The 18,516-nt window shown below is 43.5% G+C and overlaps 1 protein-coding gene and 1 non-coding gene across 3 annotated transcripts in view; both read left to right on the plus strand.

Moving 5' to 3' along the window:
- GNAL (G protein subunit alpha L) overlaps positions 1-18,516 on the plus strand; it is a 101,188-nt gene that overhangs the window by 20,077 nt on the left and 62,595 nt on the right. Inside the window, exons 1-4 of one of the 2 annotated variants that reach the window (XM_070420678.1) lie at positions 3,946-4,412; positions 4,612-4,684; positions 5,573-5,627; positions 5,777-5,896. In XM_070420678.1, the coding sequence (XP_070276779.1) occupies positions 4,271-4,412; positions 4,612-4,684; positions 5,573-5,627; positions 5,777-5,896 (390 nt within the window). In that variant the 5' untranslated portion in view covers positions 3,946-4,270. Of the gene's footprint in view, positions 1-3,945; positions 4,413-4,611; positions 4,685-5,572; positions 5,628-5,776; positions 5,897-18,516 lie in introns of those variants that run through there. The other variant, XM_070420677.1, reaches the window with a different exon arrangement.
- Positions 2,408-2,511, plus strand: LOC139014731 (U6 spliceosomal RNA). The gene has a single exon (XR_011472289.1). It is a non-coding gene; the product is annotated as a U6 spliceosomal RNA (small nuclear RNA).

An 18,516-nucleotide genomic window follows, 5' to 3' on the forward strand; every position in this document is an offset into this window, starting at 1 on the left:
GTTTTCATGCTGTAAGGAACTCCTGCCTGTGACACTGAGTTGTGTGTGCCAGAGAGGATATTTCTGTCCTGGGTTTTGGGACACGGGGTGGAATCAGAGGCAGCATACCTTCCCTTATGATTGGCTGCTATTTTAGTTTTTAAAGCTGTCATTTTTGTCAAGAACAAGACTGAATTACTACCCTTTATGGATGATACTTCCAAAAGCTATTTAATATTACTTTGGCTGTCTGAGTAAGGAGGGGGGAAAAGGAGACAAATATTTCAATAAGTGGTAAGACATTTGATTGCAGAGTATTATGCACAAAAGGGGAATGTTTCCCCGCTTTTCTATAAAAATGGAAAAAAATAACCACAGTACTTTTAACATGTATTGTGATTAGGTCATGGAGGGGGCTCTGCTGTTAAGAATGGAAATAGTTCTACACAGGTTGGTTCCACCAAGATACTGAGAAAGAAAAGAGATAGGACAACAGCAGTTGTCTAAAATGGCACAAACTGGAATGAGGGCCGTGTGCGGAGCAGTCACCCAGCTGGTGCCGCCAAGTTCGCTGCAAAACTGGCTGCAGCTTTGGATTCTTGGAGCATTGCCATTGCACGGAATTTGTGACTCTTCATCTTTCCTAAACTATTTTGTTCCTCTTCTTTTAAAATTTTTTATGTACTGTTCCAAAAGTCTTAGTGCAGTTTTAACCTTTATCAATCTCTAAAGTATAAAATGCTATTGAAAGACTATTAAACTTTTTAAGTATTGATTTTTAAAAATTAAATTCAACTCTCCACTATCTTGTGCTACCTAGCACTCTAGTCTTTTTTCCAAGCGGCTCAGCATCTCCTAGATCTGGGCCTGTCATGAATCAAACAGTCTCTCTGAATATTTAATCCAGTTGTTAAACTTCTATGGCGAGAAACAAATTTTTATTGCCATCATAGACTAGAGTTCAGACCAGAGAACAGGTGCAATTTTTATATATATATTTGCTATCCAGTCAGAGAGACTGAAACAAAGCCAAATTTAAAAATCATTACAGTATTCAAAATTCACAAAACTAAGGAATATAAAAGAAATGTAATTAAACTTTCAAATGCACTGAGATTTCAGGGACACCCTGTCTGTCTTAAACATCAACAAGAGTGAGGAAAACATCACTTTATCTTTTGCCCTTTTTTGCCCCAAACTTTGTACCTTCCCAGTTCTCCCTGATGGGACCAGGGCCCTCCCTCGCCTACTTTGCAGCCCCAGCATTTCCTTAACCGGCACCTCTACCCCTCTGCTGGCACCTGGCTGCTGCAGGGCAGCCCTTCATCTCTGCAGGTGGGTGTGTGGTGGTGGTGGTGGTGGTGGTGGTGGTGATGGTGGTGGTGTGTGGTGGTGGTGGTGCTGCTGCTGCTGCTGCTGCTGCTGCTGCTGCGGCCGTTGCCTGGCAACAGATGCTTGCATTGCCAGCAGCTCCTGGCTGCGCTTAGTGCTCTACCTACAGCTCCGCTCCCCCTGCTCTAGGAGAACCAGCTGGAATTTTGAATGCTGATCCCATGGTTGGAAACACAAATGAGGGTCAGTTTCCCAGATAAAGATAGGACTAGGAAAAGGTCGACTTTGCATTTCTTTTAAGAAATGCTGTATCACTGTATAAGGACATTGCTTTTATATTTTAGAGTGTTTATCAGTCTATATTTTGGGACACACTGTAGGTCATATAGGCAGACCTGTTCTATTAGGTCTGTTCATGTAATCATATAAAATTCAACATACACAAAGTTATATTTAACCCTAATTCCTAGTTTTTAACAAGTGGAAACATTTTGCTATATTTTTAGGGAAACTAAATATCAGGCTGCCTTAAAAGTGTGGCTTCTGGGTTCTAACTTAATTCTCCCTTTGTTTTCATGAGATTTGTTTTGTCCCCTTCTCTTCCCACTAACAATTCATATAAATCTTGGCATTTAAAAAACTGACAAATCCTTATAAACATTCCACTACACTATGCTATTTTTATATACCTTGTCTCACCTTCTGCCGAAATCCAGGTTAGATTAGGGACCTAAGACCATGGCAGTGGCAGATGGGGTGGAAAGGATAAGACAGATATTCAGGACACAGATCAACAAGATCCTACTTGGGCTGACAAGAAGGAAAATGAGTCAGGAATGACTTCCAGGTTCTGGTTGGACAGTCAGGGTGTGAGCTGGGCTGGAGAGCTGATATGGACATAGAGGTGTGTGAACACAGTATGCAGGATGCAGTCAGCCCCACCAGGGGGCAGAGGCTGTTGTGGGTCCTAGGTGCCTCCACCCGGTGGAGGAGTGGAGATTCACCAGCCCCAGGACAGGCGGGAAATCAAAAAGACCATCTGGTGGGAGTGGGAGGACAGGAGCTTCTCAAGGACAGACAGAGCCAGCCCCACAGAGAGGTCAAAGGAAGTCAAGACCAAAGTTCATGACGACACAGAGAAGATTAGCATGGCCCCAGCTGAGGGATGACTCGCAAATTCACGAAGAGTTCCACACTTTAAAACACAAACTCAAAAACCAAAGTTCACGGGTGACGTTTAGCCCCTGGGACACCACGAGTGATCATGGTGAGAGTATTTCCAGTGCAGGGGGTTGGGCCGCCAGAGGCTGAGGTATGAATAGGTGAGGCGGACAAGGGCCGCACATTCCCTTTAACTCCTGGCAGTGGTGGGCAGGAGGAAAGTGGTGGAACTAACCAGCGACTTGCAATGAAGGAGGTGCGGTTGGTTTTACATGGGACAGAGTTGAAGGTATTTGTGCACTTGAAGGGAACAAGCCAATAGGAAAGAGTTTGAAGAAAGAGGGGAGCTCAGAGGAGAGGGAACACATTGACAGGTGAAGACTGCCATGCCCCTGGGCGCAGGGGCAGCCTGGCAGGGAGCCCCACTCCCACCCCCACCCCCCTCTATCGAGGGCAGTGAAAGAATCCTGTGCAGTGCCCGGGCCCCTGGAGCCTGGAGGCCATCAGCTTGCAACAACAACGCACAGGGCAGTGGTCTCCACAGCACCCAGTCACCTCTTTCTCCTCCTCCCCCCAGTGCAGCCAGGCTAGTGCAGGGTGGCTGGCGCCCCTGGAGCTGCTATAGCAGGAGTGGAGGGGCCTATCTCACCGCCACAGTCCATGAGGACACAGTCTGCCTCCTGCCCTCCTTTGGTCCTTGACTACAATGCCAAGTTGGAGGCCAGAGTGCCCTCTAGAAAGGAGTACAGCTATGAGAGGACTGCCGAGGAGCGCCGGGGACTGGGGCTAAGGACGAGAGGCAGGGGGGCGGCGTGGGTGTGCAGGAATCGTCTAGAAAGTGCGGGGAACAAAGGCGGTGCCCGGGGAGCCCTCGCAGATCCTCCTCCCTGATAGAATATGCATGATCCCGCGGCCTCCCTGCCTATGAGCAGGCGGCATCTGAAGTGTCTGAGGGGAGCGCGCGCTCGTCCACCCACTCTCCTGGGCTCGGGGTGCGAGACAGCCACCTGGCAGCGGTCGGGACCCCACGAGGGTGAGCCTCCCACGGCCGGGCCCTGAGAGGTCAGCTCCCGCCCCTGCAGCACAGTGAGCGCTAGCGTCCCTCCCATACCCCGGGCCAGCCTACCTGCCGCCCTCCCCTCCCCTCCCCTCCCGCGGGCCAGCCTCCCTTCCCTGCGCGGAGGAGCTCATACCGGGAGGCAGCGTAGGTCCCTGTGCCCCCAGGGGCAGCGTGGCGGGTCGGTGCCCACAGTCGCCCTGCGGGGTCTAGAAGCGCACTCCGTCCCTCCCGCTGCACGCGGCCACCAGCCTGCGGGCGCGCTGGGCTGAGCGCACGGCCCTCGGGGGTCCCGTCCGGAGGCTGAGCTCAGCTGGTGGGTCCCGTCCGGAGGCTGAGCTCAGCGGAGCTGGGCGAGGGGACCTGGGCGAGCCATCCGGCTGCTCCCGCGGAGCTCGGCGGTCCGTGCCCCTTTCTCCGTTCCCTGTGTGCCGTTTACCCAGCAGATCGTCCTGGATAGTTATCTTTAATCCGTTCACTGCCACGCGTCCAAAACGAAACCATCCCCACAGGCGTCGGACTCCGTGCGTCTTCCCTGCATCCTTTCTGGTTAGGAGTTTGCGGTGGGCAGCGGGGAGGGAGCAGACCGCCGGTTCCGATCCGGACACACCGAGAGACCGGGCCATCTCTTTCAGCAGCTGGGGAGAGAGGCCACCGCAGGATCCACGCACATCCACTGCTCCCTAATTGCTTTGGGGGCAAATTCCTAACCGTGCCTGGCGTCCAGTCGAGCGGGCAGGCATGGGCTGTTTGGGCAACAGCAAGACAACAGAAGACCAGGGCGTCGATGAAAAGGAAAGGCGCGAGGCCAACAAAAAGATCGAGAAGCAGTTGCAGAAGGAGCGCCTGGCTTACAAAGCGACCCACCGCCTGCTTCTACTGGGTAAGGCGGGAGGGGCGGCGGCTGCCAGGCCCGGAGCGCACAGCCCGCGACCCTGGCCGGCTGTGCCAGCCCAGCGCTGGCCTGGACTTGAAAATGCCTGCCGTTGGAGAGGATAATTGCTCAGTGTGGGTTGGTGTGAAGGATGGCAAGGGCGTCGGGCTACAGATCTCAGCATTCTTTTTATTTGTTTGTTTTGCAGGGGCTGGTGAGTCTGGGAAAAGCACTATCGTCAAACAAATGAGGATCCTGCACGTCAATGGATTTAATCCCGAGTAAGAAATGATCAATTTCAGTTTTGCTTCAAAACTGTGTGCCAACTGTCACTTCTTTCCCAACCTTCCCTAAAGTGCTTTCTCTAGGCAGTTGAATTAATCACTGAATACACCTTTTAGGGAGAAAAGTATACACTGAGTGACCAGATTATTATGACCGGCCCGATTATTATGACCACCCCATCAGTACAATGAAGTGAATTAGTTATGCAAATAATAATAATAATAATAAAACCTTGAGAGTATTTGCTTAGGAAGTTTTCAATATTCAGTATTTTTGGAAGTGTCAATGAAGTACTGATGGGTGGTCATAATAATCTGGCCACTCAGTGTAAGAGTGTATTGTTGAATTTGGTATATTTAGGTAAATCCTTTCTCTAGGTAAAAAAATAACTTGCTTAACAAAATATGATTTATTAAGCATTCTTGAGGTATTGATCTGCATTCTTGGTACTGCTCTGAAAACACTTAACCAACATGTAAATATATTCTTTTCTCTATATCATTTGTCTGCATCTATTTTAATTCATACCTATCAACACATGGATAGATTCAAATCAAATATATTTGCAGGTGTAGCTGTATAGTCTTTATATGCAGTGTTCATGACAGGCTTGCCATGTTTTGTGCGACATGTGTGGTTGTGTAAAGCTATAGATTGTATTGTGTGCATCCAAGTTTGTTTAGAGTACAAACTAGAAAAGGGGCATGTTTTCCTTTCCCAGATAAAAACTTTGCCGACAAAAACTGTTGTTCTTGGGGTTGGTGTTGACCTCTAGGAAAACCAGTCTAGCCAGGGGCTGCAGCTGGAAATTTAAAGTTCCACCCAATTCAATCAAATCAGTGCTGATGACAAATTAAATTAATAACAATTCTCTTTTAATACAGGGAAAAGAAGCAGAAAATCCTGGACATCCGGAAAAATGTTAAAGATGCTATTGTGGTAAGGACTTTTACTTAATGGCTGCTTGCTAGAAAAGTTAAGTACTCTGCTCTCTACAACTAAGTAGACAGAAATTATACATTAGCTTATCATACATGGAGCCTGTGTTACATTCATCCACAAATATATTGTTCTTTATTTCGTTTTAGACAATTATTTCGGCGATGAGTACTATAATACCTCCAGTTCCACTGGCCAACCCAGAAAATCAATTTCGATCAGACTACATCAAGAGTATAGCCCCTATCACTGACTTTGAATATTCCCAGGTATGTAAATCCTTCCTGAAATAATTTAAGTGGTGCAAGATGGAACCTTTTTTTTTTACCTCACCTGAAGATATGTTTACTGATTTTTAGAGAGAAACAGAGACAGGGAGACAGGGGGAGAGAGAGAGACAAAAAACATCGATGTGAGAGAGAAACATCAACTAGTTACCTCCCTTACGAGCCCCGACGGGGGAGCAAGCCTTCAACCTAAGTATGTGCTGTGACCAGGAATCGAACCCACAGCCTTTTGGTGTACAGGATGAGGCTCCAACCAACGGAGCCGCACCGGCCAGGGCAGAACCATTTTTAATGAGGTGGCTTACTGAGAATCAATATTAACATTAATTCATGGTTAACTTCAAAAATCTAGCTCTGCTTAAAAGAAATGTTTTCCTCTGTATCAAAATATTAACATTGGTTAAAATATTAAAAACAATACAATTATAAAAAATGCTTTTATAAATGTATTGGTGAGATTGATAACCAGGAAGACAGCATACCTTTAAGAAAAACCTATAGAACATTTTCTTATCTGTATTTCTAAATTAACAAACAGTTTCCAAGAGAATAAGTAAGTAGAAATTCCACAAGTAGAGAGAAGTACTCTCTGATATGTGATTGCCTCTGAGGGAAAAGTAGAACAGAATTCAGTTTACTTTTAAGGGATGTGTCCTTCAGATCAAATGAGAAGAGAATGCATGCTGTAAATAATAACGTGTATTACTTCTGAACGTTTACTACATTATAGGAAAATGTAGTTCATTTTACATCTGCAGATTTAGGACTGCTTTCCTAATCACTTGGATGGTAGTATTGCTTTAAAAGGATGATATGAATATTAGTTTTCTCTTGTTTTGGAATAAACATTTCTTTATAATATTGTTTGGCAAGTAGATCAAGCATGTTTCATAGAAAAATATATTTGGTAAATTTCTCAGAAAATCATTTTTGTTACAGTTGTGCTAAAAAAAAAAGCATATGTTTGTGCTGTGTATGTGTACCCATCAATAGCAGTATTTCAAAGTTTTTACTGCCTGGCATGGTGGTCTTGAGACATTTTTCATTCTCAGAATCCTCTCTTCCAAGGGAAGCTGGTGCAGAAACCAGCAGGTACAATAGATAGGTCCTGCCCTGCTCTTACTGAAGTTCGGGCAGCGTGCACCTGCTCAGCCCTGCCCTTCTCTTCAGCACAACACTGTTGTCCTGTGGGCTCTGGATTGGGATGGCAAATAAGAATTACTTTTTTTTTAGCTTTTATTTGCATCCTATAATGGGATTATTGTTTCTGATAAGCATTCCAATGTAGCCAGTGAGATCTCTAGAATTTTTAAAAAGGATTCAGGGGTAGCAAAATGGCTAGAAAAAGAGATAAGGTATCTGGCAGAGCAGAGCCCACTGTTTTTCACTGAACTGTGTCTTTAATTGATTGGATGGCTTGGAGGGGGAATAAAGGGGATGATGTGGGGGCCAGGGGGATAGGTAGCGCCAAAGCAGTGCTTCAGCCAGCTAGAGCTGTGGGATGTCCTCCAGCACCCTGTGGCATTTTATGTAATGCGGCAGTCACGTCACCCCAAATCACAAGGTCCTAGCTGAAATCTGGAGTGGCATGCCCATTCAGCTTCAGATTTACACATTTATAAACACATATTTATGTTCTCAATTTTGCCCTGTCGTGTTCACCTAAAAGTAATCATAAAACATCTTATATATGGTTCTGATGTAGGAAAAAGTTATTCTTGGCATATAATGAGAAATTAGAACTAAGGTGTATTAATCAGTCACCCATTTTCTTTCTTGTTCATGACAAACTCACACAGGATAAACATATTCCATATTTAATCTGAAGTTCAGAAACAGTAACTCTCAAGTGGATTTCTATGGAATCCAAAGCACCTAATTTGTGAACATGTTGATTAAGTTAAATCATATTATTAATTTTAAAAAATAAACTTGAGAAACCATTTCCTGTGCACACATGTATTTTCATATAGATATGTTACAGCTGCTTAAAAATAGTTATTAGAATCAAAATTAATAAAAGAGAATTGGGAACCTGAAGATGCAAATCTATAATAATAAAAGTGTAATATGCTAATTAGACCAGACAGCTGAACGACCTTCCTGAAGAAGATAGGGCTGCGAGGGCCGAGCCCCTTGCATGAATTTCTTGCATCAGGCCTCTAGTGTAATTATAATGGTCTTTCAGAGGTAATATTTTTTTGGTAGTTTTTAAGCCTAACATTCTATTGTCATCTGTGTCTCTGTCCTTTTCAAATGAGATTATGTTGATAAAAGAGCCTATCCACACTAATAAAAGACAAAGATGCTAATTGACCATACCTTTGCTATGCCCTAAGCCATGCCCACCAGCCAATCAGAGTGACTATATGCAAATTAACCCAACCAAGATCGCGGCCAGCAGCCACGGAGCTGTAGCAAGCAGGAGGCTTGGTTGCCCCAATGATGAAGGAAGCCAAGCTTCCCGCCTGCCGCGGCCAGCTCTGAGCTCCACTCAAGGCAACAAAGTTTCAATTATAGAAGATAAATAAACCCCAGACACCTGCTTTCAGCCGACCATGGCCATGGAGCTGGAGCGAGCAAGAGGCTTGGATTGCCTCTGGCAATGGAGGAAGCCAAGCTTCCCACCCACCCTGGCCGGCTCTGAGCTCCACTCAAGGCTACAAAGTTTCAATTATAGAAGGTAAATAAATCCCAGAATAAAAAAAAAAAAAAAGGAGAGGCCGGGAGCTTCCATCGCCAGGGGGCTTGGCCAGCCTGAAAACGGCCCTCAGCCCCTCACCCAGACTGGCCAGGCACCCCAGTGGGGACCCCATACCCTAAAGGGGGTGTGACCAGCCTGCAAACAGCCATCAGCCCCTCACCCAGGCTGGCCAGGCACCCCAGCGGGACCCCCACCCTGATCCAGAACACCCTTCAGGACAAACTAGCCGGCCCCCACCCGTGCACCAGGCCTCTATCCGATATAATAAGAGGGTAATATGCAAATTGACCCTAACAGCAGAACGACTGGGAATGACTGGTCACTATGACACATACTGACCACCAGGGTCAGATGCTCAATGCAGGAGCTGTTCCCTGGTGGTCAGTGCACTCCCACAGGGGGAGCCCTCCTCAGCCACAAGCCAGGCTGATGGCTGCCAGCACAGTGGTGGTGGTGGGAGCCTCTCCCACCTCCTCAGCAGCACTAAGGATGTCAGACTGCAGCTTAGGTCTGCTCCCTCCTGGTAAGTGGACATCCCCTGAGGGCTGCCGGGCTGCCAGAGGGATGTCTGACTGCCAGCTTGGGCCTGATCCCCAGGGAGCAGGCCTAAGCCAGCAGGTGAACATCCTCCGAGGGGTCCCAGACTGCAAGAGGGCATAGGCCAGGCTGAGGGACGCCCCCCCCCCCCCCGAGTGCACAAATTTTTGTGCACTGGGCCTCTAGTACTTATATAAATGAGGAAATTAATATCTAAATATATAACTTTGCTTCTGAAGTGCTATTTTTATTGGATATGCACACATTTTCAGTAACATTTATTACCTGGTGCTCTAAAATATTCATTTCACTTATATTATTAAATAGCTCTTGGATTGATATTTTGATGATCCTAAGACAAATCTCTGACATATATTCATATTACTTGCTACATTTGGAGAAAATTAACTTTTACTTAAAAAATGTATATTGTAAAAATCATAACAGCAGAACTAAACCAAGAATTTTTTATGGTAAACATAGCACTAATTTACTAAATCTAGTACTTTTTGAGATGAAATCCTTGAAGGTCTTTCGGTGTCAGATTTCTCTTTTGTTCTTTTGCTCTCCCATTTGCTCTCCATTCGAATTTCAATTTAATTCTATGAAACTTTAGTTGTACCAGAAGGAAGGCCAGCATAGAGAGTGCTTATCCAGCTAAGGGTTGCTGGGGAAGGTTCGAGAGGGCGCCAGGGGCCCGACTTCACAGACCTCTTAGGCCAGGTCTGTGCTGGTCTGAGAAGCCTTTAGATGAAATCCGAATGGTTAAATATGGAATCTGTTTATCACTGCAGATAGCAATCCAGATGAAAGTTAATGGAGCAGCTTAGATGGGGTGGTATCATGAATGAATTAGTTGCCACTTTATAGTTTCTTCTCATGTATCCATCCAGAACATCTTGGCTCTGGACTGGACTTTACCCAGAACACCCTTCACTAGTCTTTCCATCCAGTGAATCTACCCGTGAAAATAGTCTCAGGTGATTATCATGGCAGTAATCCAATCTAGAATCAAGTAGTACATTTAATTTCTAATTCCCCTTTACTCTAGAACAATACCTCAGCCTTTCTTTATTTTATTTTTTTATTATATTGACCAAACATTTATTTTGTGAGATGTGCTTACTGTGGTTCATCTAATGCATCATGACTAGATGTGGTTAGTACCTTGGCCTCAAAAACACAGAAATGGCCTGTGTCCTTCCTAGGGAATTGGGGGCATTAACTCTGATCACTTAGTGAGGTGCTATCTCCCATGTTTCTCTTCTCTTTTCCCCTTTGTGATACATAAATGCATTTTAGGAATGTCCATTGAGACTGTATTTTTTTTGAGACTGACTATATTTTTTATCAAAATATTTACACTTTAGTTTTAGCACACTAATAAATTTTATCCATAATAAATATTTAAGGTGGGAAGCTTTTGTCAATTCTTGTGACGATTTCTAAATACTGTAGTGAAAACTAAATAGAGGGTGGACCATGATGCTGCTTTTCACATACTAAAAAGAGCATCATTGGAGGATTAGCCAGAGCAGCAACTTCTCGTCTACACCAACACACCAAGAAGTCTGAGCCAACCCTCTTCCCTAAAGTGTTTTTTTTCTTATGGAAAATATTTTTGATTGGTCACAACGTAAGGCAACATATTTTTTCTTAATTTCTTAGATAAGATGTTATTGAAACTTCAAATCCTTTGAAGGTGTGTTGTCAAGGTTTTTGTTGTCATGGTTCACCTCAAATTTGGATGTATCGAAGGTTTATTACTTGGTTTACCAAAGTAGAAGTTCACTTATAAGAACACGTGGCTGTTTTCAGAAGAATATGACATCAAAAGTACCTTAGTATGAGAGCATTGTGTCCTTATCATTGCCATTTTTACATGACTCTGAGAGAAAGCATTTTGAATTTTCAGGGCTCTCTTGGGAAATGATGGAAGGAGCAGTAGGCTACTCACGTCAAAATAAGATTTAAATGAGCTGACGCATGTGGTTTGTGAGAAAGGTACACTGAGGTTTTAAGAGGCAGAATAATGACTTTTACATGAGAATGTCATCCGTGAATGTGTGAGCTTTTTCTTCGCCTCTGGAAATAACCTCCATACTTTTTTTATTCTGTCCTTTATTGTGGCATATAGATTGAATTAAGTCAACTTTGTGCATAACATTCTCACAACACAAAGCAATTTTATTTTTTTAAGGTTGAAATCATGACACATCATCTCCTTTCTAAGTAAGTCAAGCTTGTTAACTGGAGGGACTTAAACTCACTCAGTATTAATTGAGTACTTACTAAGTGCTGAAGATTGACATTAAGGACAAATATACAACATGCAAACTGTATTCTTGAGAATTTTAACTTTGTCTGTGAATTTGTTTGAATAAGAAGTATTCGTTTATGGCACAAAATCCAAAAGACACAGAAGAGTGAAACGTCTCTTTCTTACTCCTCCTGACCCCAGGCACCAGATCTTGTCCCCCGAGACAATCAATGTGGCACACGAGCAATTTTTTAATCATATTTTTAGCTCATGATGAATCATCAATTATAAAATGCCATTACAGTTCATCTTATTAGTATGGAGAAAATATCTAGCCTGAATTGCTAAGTAAACATTTTTCAAGTAAAATTTTACATTAAAATAAATTGTATAGAAATCATTTTGGTGCCTAGACAAATGCCAGAGTACTTGATTATGAAACTATAGAAGGATTGTATGAGACACTCGTTAAATATTGATGTTTTGCAGTATAGAAGCTACAGACTTCATCACTCTGAGGGAAATCAAAATTATGCCGTTAACTCAAGCAGGACCCTTGGAGAGCATTTGTCCTTTGGGTTCTGCATGGCTAATAATCTGTTTCTCTAACCCAGCGGTTCTCAACCTGTGGGTCGCAACCCCTTTGGGGGTTGAACAATCCTTTCACAGGGGTCGCCTAAGACCATCGGAAAACACATATATAATTACATATTGTTTTTGTGATTCATCACTATGCTTTAATTATGTTCAATTTGTAACAATGAAATTGAGGGTCACCACAACATGAGGAACTGTATTAAAGGGTCGCGGCATTAGGAAGGTTGCGAACCACTGCTAACCACTTAGGTCTGTGCCACATGTCATCTTTCTCACACAAGTTTCCTGGTCATTCTATACCCATCCTGCATTCTTCCGTCTTGGCTTTAAGACATTCTGCCCCTCCCACACTTATTTTTCTTTCACAGACGTAGTTTGAAATTTCTACCCAAGAAAAAAACCCTGGCTTCCCTGCTGTGTGACATGCTTACCTCCGTCTGCACATCATATGCTGCCCCTCCTTCCCAGCAGTTCTTGCTCTTACCACCTTCAAAACCCACCTGCTGGTTTTTAAAATGTCCTCTGCCTAGCCGATGCCGGTTTGGCTCGGTGGATGGAGCGTCGGCCTGCGGACTGGGGGGTCCCGGGTTCGATTCCGGTCAAGGGCATGTGCCTGGGTTGCGGGCACATCCCCAGTGGGAGATGTGCGGGGGGCAGCTGGTCGATGTTTCTCTCTCGTCGATGTTTCTGACTCTCTGTCTCTCTCCCTTCCTCTCTGTGAAGGATCAATAAAATATATTTAAAAAAATAAAAAAATAAAAAAATAAAAAATAAATAAAATGTCCTCTGCCTAAAAAGTTAAAATTCTCAAGAATACAGTTTGCATGTTCTATATTTGTCCTTAATGTCAATCTTCAGCACTTAGTAAGTACTCAATTAATACTGAGTGAGTTTAAGTCCCTCCAGTTAACAAGCTTGACTTACTTAGAAAGGAGATGATGTGTCATGATTTCAAATGTTTAACTTTTATGCCAGTTCTTATTTAAAGCTCACATCATGGTTAGGCATGTTGCGTTTTGCCAGTAAACATACATTTATTGAGGGTAGAAACCATCTCCTACTTGCGTGGCATGTACAGTCATGATCTGCATAACAATGTTTTGGTCAACAGTGGACGGCTTATGTGACAGTGGTACCGTAAGATTATAATGGAGCTGAAAATTTCCTAGCGCCTAGTGATGTCGTTGCTGCCATAACACCCTAGCACAACGCATTACTCACATAATGCTGGTTTGCGATGATGCTGGTGTAAACAAACTACTGTACTACCAGTCGTGTAAAAGTGCAATTATGTTACTGGTTTATGTATTTACTATGCTATACTCTTTATTAGATGTACTATTTCTACTTATTAAAGAAGTTTGCTGTAAAACAGTATGCCATGTTATATCAGCAGCAGCCTCATACATCTCATGTTACCGCGTCCCTTGATTGCTTAATTTCTCTTGTGCTTGATTTAATCTCTTATTGTTTTGTTCATCATTGTCCCTAAGCATACAATATCCACTGCTAATGTTGCCAGCAAGAGGCCATGTTGAGTGATTGACCTGGAAACGAAATTAAAAGTGATCAAGGATTGCAAAGGTGGAAAATTAGCAATGGTTATTACTCGCCAGTCAGACATGTTCCATTCTACCATAGCTACGATCTTGAAGAACAATATCAAAGTGATGGAAGCTGTTAAAGGACCTACTTCATTAGAGGGAATGATACTAACAGAAATTCGAGAAGGACGTATATCAAGACCTGAAGGAACTTCTAATGATCTAGATTGAAGACCAGACAGAGAAGTGTGGCCCTGTCAGCACCGTGATGATCACACCCTAAACCAGTGGTTGGCAAACTGCGGCCCCTTGAGTGTGGCTCTTCCACAAAATACCACGTGTGAGCGCGCACGTACAGTGCGATTGAAACTTCGTGGCCACACTCAAGGGCCCAAAGAGCCGCATGTGGCTCTCAAGCCACAGTTTGCCGACCACTGCCCTAAACAAAAAGTATGTAATCTTGAAAGAAAACCCAACTATGATGGCGAGCTACCTGATAGTTCTGGGTGGTTTGAACAATTCAAGAGTCGTTTATTCATTATATAACATGAGAGTGAGTGTTTCGTCTACCAGTGCTGATGTGAAGGCAGCTGAAGAAGTTTTGGAAACTCCAGATAAGCTGTTTGTGGAGGAATGTTACCTGCCAGAGCAAATATTCAGTATGGATAAAACCTCCCTGTTCTGGAAATGGATGCCTGAAAGGACCTTCATCCAGAAGGAGGCTAAGTCAATGCCAGGTTTCAAGGCTTCAAGGACAGGACAGCAGTCTTGCTTTGGGTCAGTGTTGCTGGCTAAATAAAAGCCCTATGTGATCTGACACAGTGAGAACCCCGGACCCTTCAAGTATATCAGTGAGCACACACTGGCAGTGTTCTACAGGAGCAATAAGAGGTCATGGATGACCCAGCTCCTCTTCCAAGATGCCCTCCTGAATTGCAAGACCAACCCTGGCTGGTTTGGCTCAGTGGATCCTTCAGTCTGCAGGCTAACACTCTATCCACTGAGGTCAAGGGCACTGGTCGGGGTGCGTGCAGAAGGCAACCAATCAATGTGTTTCTCTCACATCGATGTTTCTGTCTTTCCCTCTCTCTTCCACTCTCTCTAAAAAAATCAATGGAAAAAATATCCTCGGGTGAGGATTTAAAAAAATAATAATAATAAAATAAATTGCAAGACCAGCGAAATGGAGAAGTACTGTTTGGAGAATAACACACCTTTCAAGATGTTGCTTATTGTTGGTAATCCTCCTGGACAATCCTCCTTTTATTGGTGGTTTTTTTCCCCTAATATCAAAGTGGTATTTCTCACTCTAAATGCCATCTCTTTGCTCCAATCGATGGACCAAGGAGTTATAGCAACTGTTAAGGCCTACGACCCGAGGAGGACCTTTGCCCAGTCTATTGCTACAGCTGAGGAAGACACTGAGAAGATACTGATGCAATTCTGGGAGGATTACAACATCTATGATTGCATCAGTTACCTTGCTTGGGCTTCAGGTGATGTCAGCAAGGAGTGTAGGAATGGCATTTGGTAGAAACTCAAGAGGTTCATTGTTGACTTCAAAGGATTTGCCAAGAATGAAGAAGTTTCAAAAATCAACAATATTGTGGGTGAGATGCCAAATAACTAACCTGGGTGTGGGTAAAGGTGACACTGAAGAGCTCCTAGAAGTGGTTCCTGAGGAATTGACTAATGAGAAGTTATTGGAACTGAATAGGAACACATAACTGAAGAAGAGGCAAGAGAAATGGAAACTAAGAGAAGAAAAAGAAGACACCGCCCCCTCCCCACCACCACCACCACCACAGTGAAGGGTTTAGTTGAAGCTTTTGCAGACTTCAACAAGCTCGTTAAAAAGTTCGAAAGGTTACCCTAGCCGGTTTGGCTCAGTGGATAGAGCATCAGCCTGCAGACCAAAGGGTACTAGGTTCAATTCTGGTCAAGCGCATGTACCTTAGTTGCAGGCTCTTCCCTAGCCTGGGCCCCGGTCGGGGTGTGTGCAGGAAGCAACCAATCAATGTGTTTCTCTCACATCAATGTTTCTCTCTGTCTTTCCCTCTCTCTTCCACTCTCCCTAAAAATCAATGGAAAAATACCCTCAGATGAGGATTAACCCAAAAAAAGTTTAAAAGGTTTTCATTAATAAAGAGGAATGTTCATGGTGCATTATCTGCTTATAAACAAACCTGTGAAACAAACCAAGCAAACTCCATGGACATATTTCTGAATAGAGCAAAACCTCCTCAACAAGAACCTCCGGAAGGCCCTTCAGAAGGTTCCAGAAGAAGGCATTGTGATCATAGGTGATGACAGCTCCATGCATGCACTGCCCCTGAAGACCTTCCAGTGGGACAAGACGTGGAAGTGAAAGACAGGGATCCTGATGATTCTGACCCTGTGCAGTCTAGGTTAATTTGGGTGTGTGTGTGTGTGTGTGTGTGTGTGTGTGTTAGTTTTTAACAAAAAGATTTTTAAGTTAAAAAATTTTTAATAGAATAAAGCTTATAGAATAAGGATATAAAGAAAAATAGTTTGTATAGCTGCACAATATGTTTATATTTAAACTATTATTACAAAAGAGTCAAAAAGTTTTAAAAAATTTAAAAGTTATAAAGTTATGGTAAGCTAAGGTTAATTTATTGAAGAAAGAAGACTTTATTATTAAGTCTACAGTAGTGGGCTGTAATGTCCTAGGCCTTCACATTTGCTCACCACTCACTCACTGACTCACCCAGAGTAACTTCCAGTCCTGCAAGCCCCATTCATGGTCAGTGCCCCATGCAGGTATATCATTTCTTATCTTTTATTCCATATTTTTACTGTACCTTTTCTATGTTGAGATATGTTCAGATATACATAAACTTACCATTGCATTACAGTTGCCTACAATGTTAGTACAGTAACATGCTGTACAGGTTTGTAGCCTAGGAGTAATAGGCTATAACCGTATAGCCTAGGTGTGCAGTAGGCTACCATCTAGATTTGTGTAATTGTACACTCTGATGTCCTCACAATGACGAAATTGCATTTCTCAGAGTGTATCCCCATCGTTGAGCAATGCATGAGTACAGTTGTGCTCAAGAAATATGTGCTACAGTCAGGTATTTATCCGGTACTTAGGACAAAGAAAGCCTAAGTTGTGAATTCTAGACTAAGAAAGTTATGAGTTAGTGAAGACACAAGCTGTATGTAACATGATATGTGTAATAAGTAATATATAATTAATGAATAATAAAATAGGTACTTTATTAATGCTAACTTGTGTGGGATAGACTAGAAACTGTAGCCATTCAGAGGAGAAAATCTGTAAGGACTATAGTGCTCAGACCCAAGGCTTTGTGATAACACCTGGTAGTGGGCTTCTGGGAGGGCACTATTTTCAGCAGCAGAGCAATAAGAACTAAGGACCACTGAGCCACATCGGCCAGGCTTCAAAGTTTTTTTGTTAAAAATTTACCTTCTACTCATTACTAGGATTTGTTATTGCATTCTGTGCACCGGTTTCCCATTTGTTAAACTTCTCTACCCTTCATGCTAAATAGTCATTTGTGCATACCAGGAGATCAACCCAAAAATGTAGCCCCAAACATAAATAAATCATAAAGGTTGTATCGACATAAAAAGCCATTTAACTCTTCCTCAACATTAGGAATCAGAAGTCCAAATACATTTTTTAATATATTTTATTGATTTTTTACAGAGAGGAAGGAAGAGGGATAGAGAGTTAGAAACATCGATGAGAGAAACACTGATCAGCTGCCTCCTGCACACTCCCCACTGGGGATGTGCCTGCAGCCAAGGTACATGCCCTTGACCAGAATCGAACCTGGGACTCTTGAGTCCTCAGGCCGATGCTCTATCCACTGAGCCAAACTGGTTAGGGTGCAAATACATTTTTTATCACTCTCTTTCACTTGGTCCTCTTTTAAAAAATAAGTTTATGATGTGTGTGGATATGTTCAGAGAATGTTAGAGCGATTTTACAAATGAGGAGCAAGAATCCCAGGCGTTGGTGGGATTTGTCCAAGGTCACAGCACACTAAGGGCACAATCATGACTAGAAGTGACATCCCTTTCTTCCAGGACCAGTATTCTTACTACTCACGTGTCACATGACATGAAGTTCAGTGAGAACTTCCCGCTTTCAAACATACAACCTAAAATCATTGTAAATTCCCACTGTTGTTCCAGCTGACCTACTTCAGGAACGGTGCCAATACTGTGCCTTCCCTGCTTGTGAAGGCCTGGGTAACAGGATTTCATGTTATTGTGCCGTATGTTCAGAATACAGCAAACACATGCTGCCTGTCATGAAAACTTTACAAAAGGCTTATACGCAGAGGGAGAGAGTAATCTTCTAAGCTGCATCTTCATCTGAACAGTGCAGTTGGACTGCAGAGCATGCTGAGGAAAAGAGGCTTCCCTCCTACAGTGTCATGAGATGAGAGAATAGCCTACCCTCTGCCTTTGATATAATAAGCACTTTGACTTTTTTTTAATGCCTTTTTCACGCTCTTTTTTGCAAGTTGTTTAATCAAAATCATGTAGGTAAACTGGATGGGCACCCACATATGTTCTCAAGGTTGGCATGGACTTCCCCCTTCCCAGAGGGCTCACTTAGTCCTCACAACACCCCAGCAGGGGAGACCGTTAGTGTCCTTGTCTTACAGATGAGGAGACTGCACGCAGAGATGAAGGCCACACAGCTAGTCATGGTGGGTTCCGGTCCAGAATATGACCCTGGGCTCCACTTTTCATGCCCTCACTCTGCTGCCCGCTGGGCCCCCAAATCTCTATACCTTCCTGCCACCTTGTTTGGTACCTAAAATTCTCATTACTAGCTTGCTTCCCACAGGTTACTGTGTTGCCTACAAACATGCTATTTGGGAAGAGAATCTCATAACCACCCATCACATATATTCAGTGAATAGTGACTATTGAAGCCGAATGGAATGACAGT

This window comes from Myotis yumanensis, unplaced genomic scaffold (assembly GCF_028538775.1).
Source record: "Myotis yumanensis isolate MYYU_CA2020_CCGP unplaced genomic scaffold, mMyoYum1.0.hap1 SCAF_7, whole genome shotgun sequence".
NCBI lineage: Eukaryota > Metazoa > Chordata > Mammalia > Chiroptera > Vespertilionidae > Myotis > Myotis yumanensis.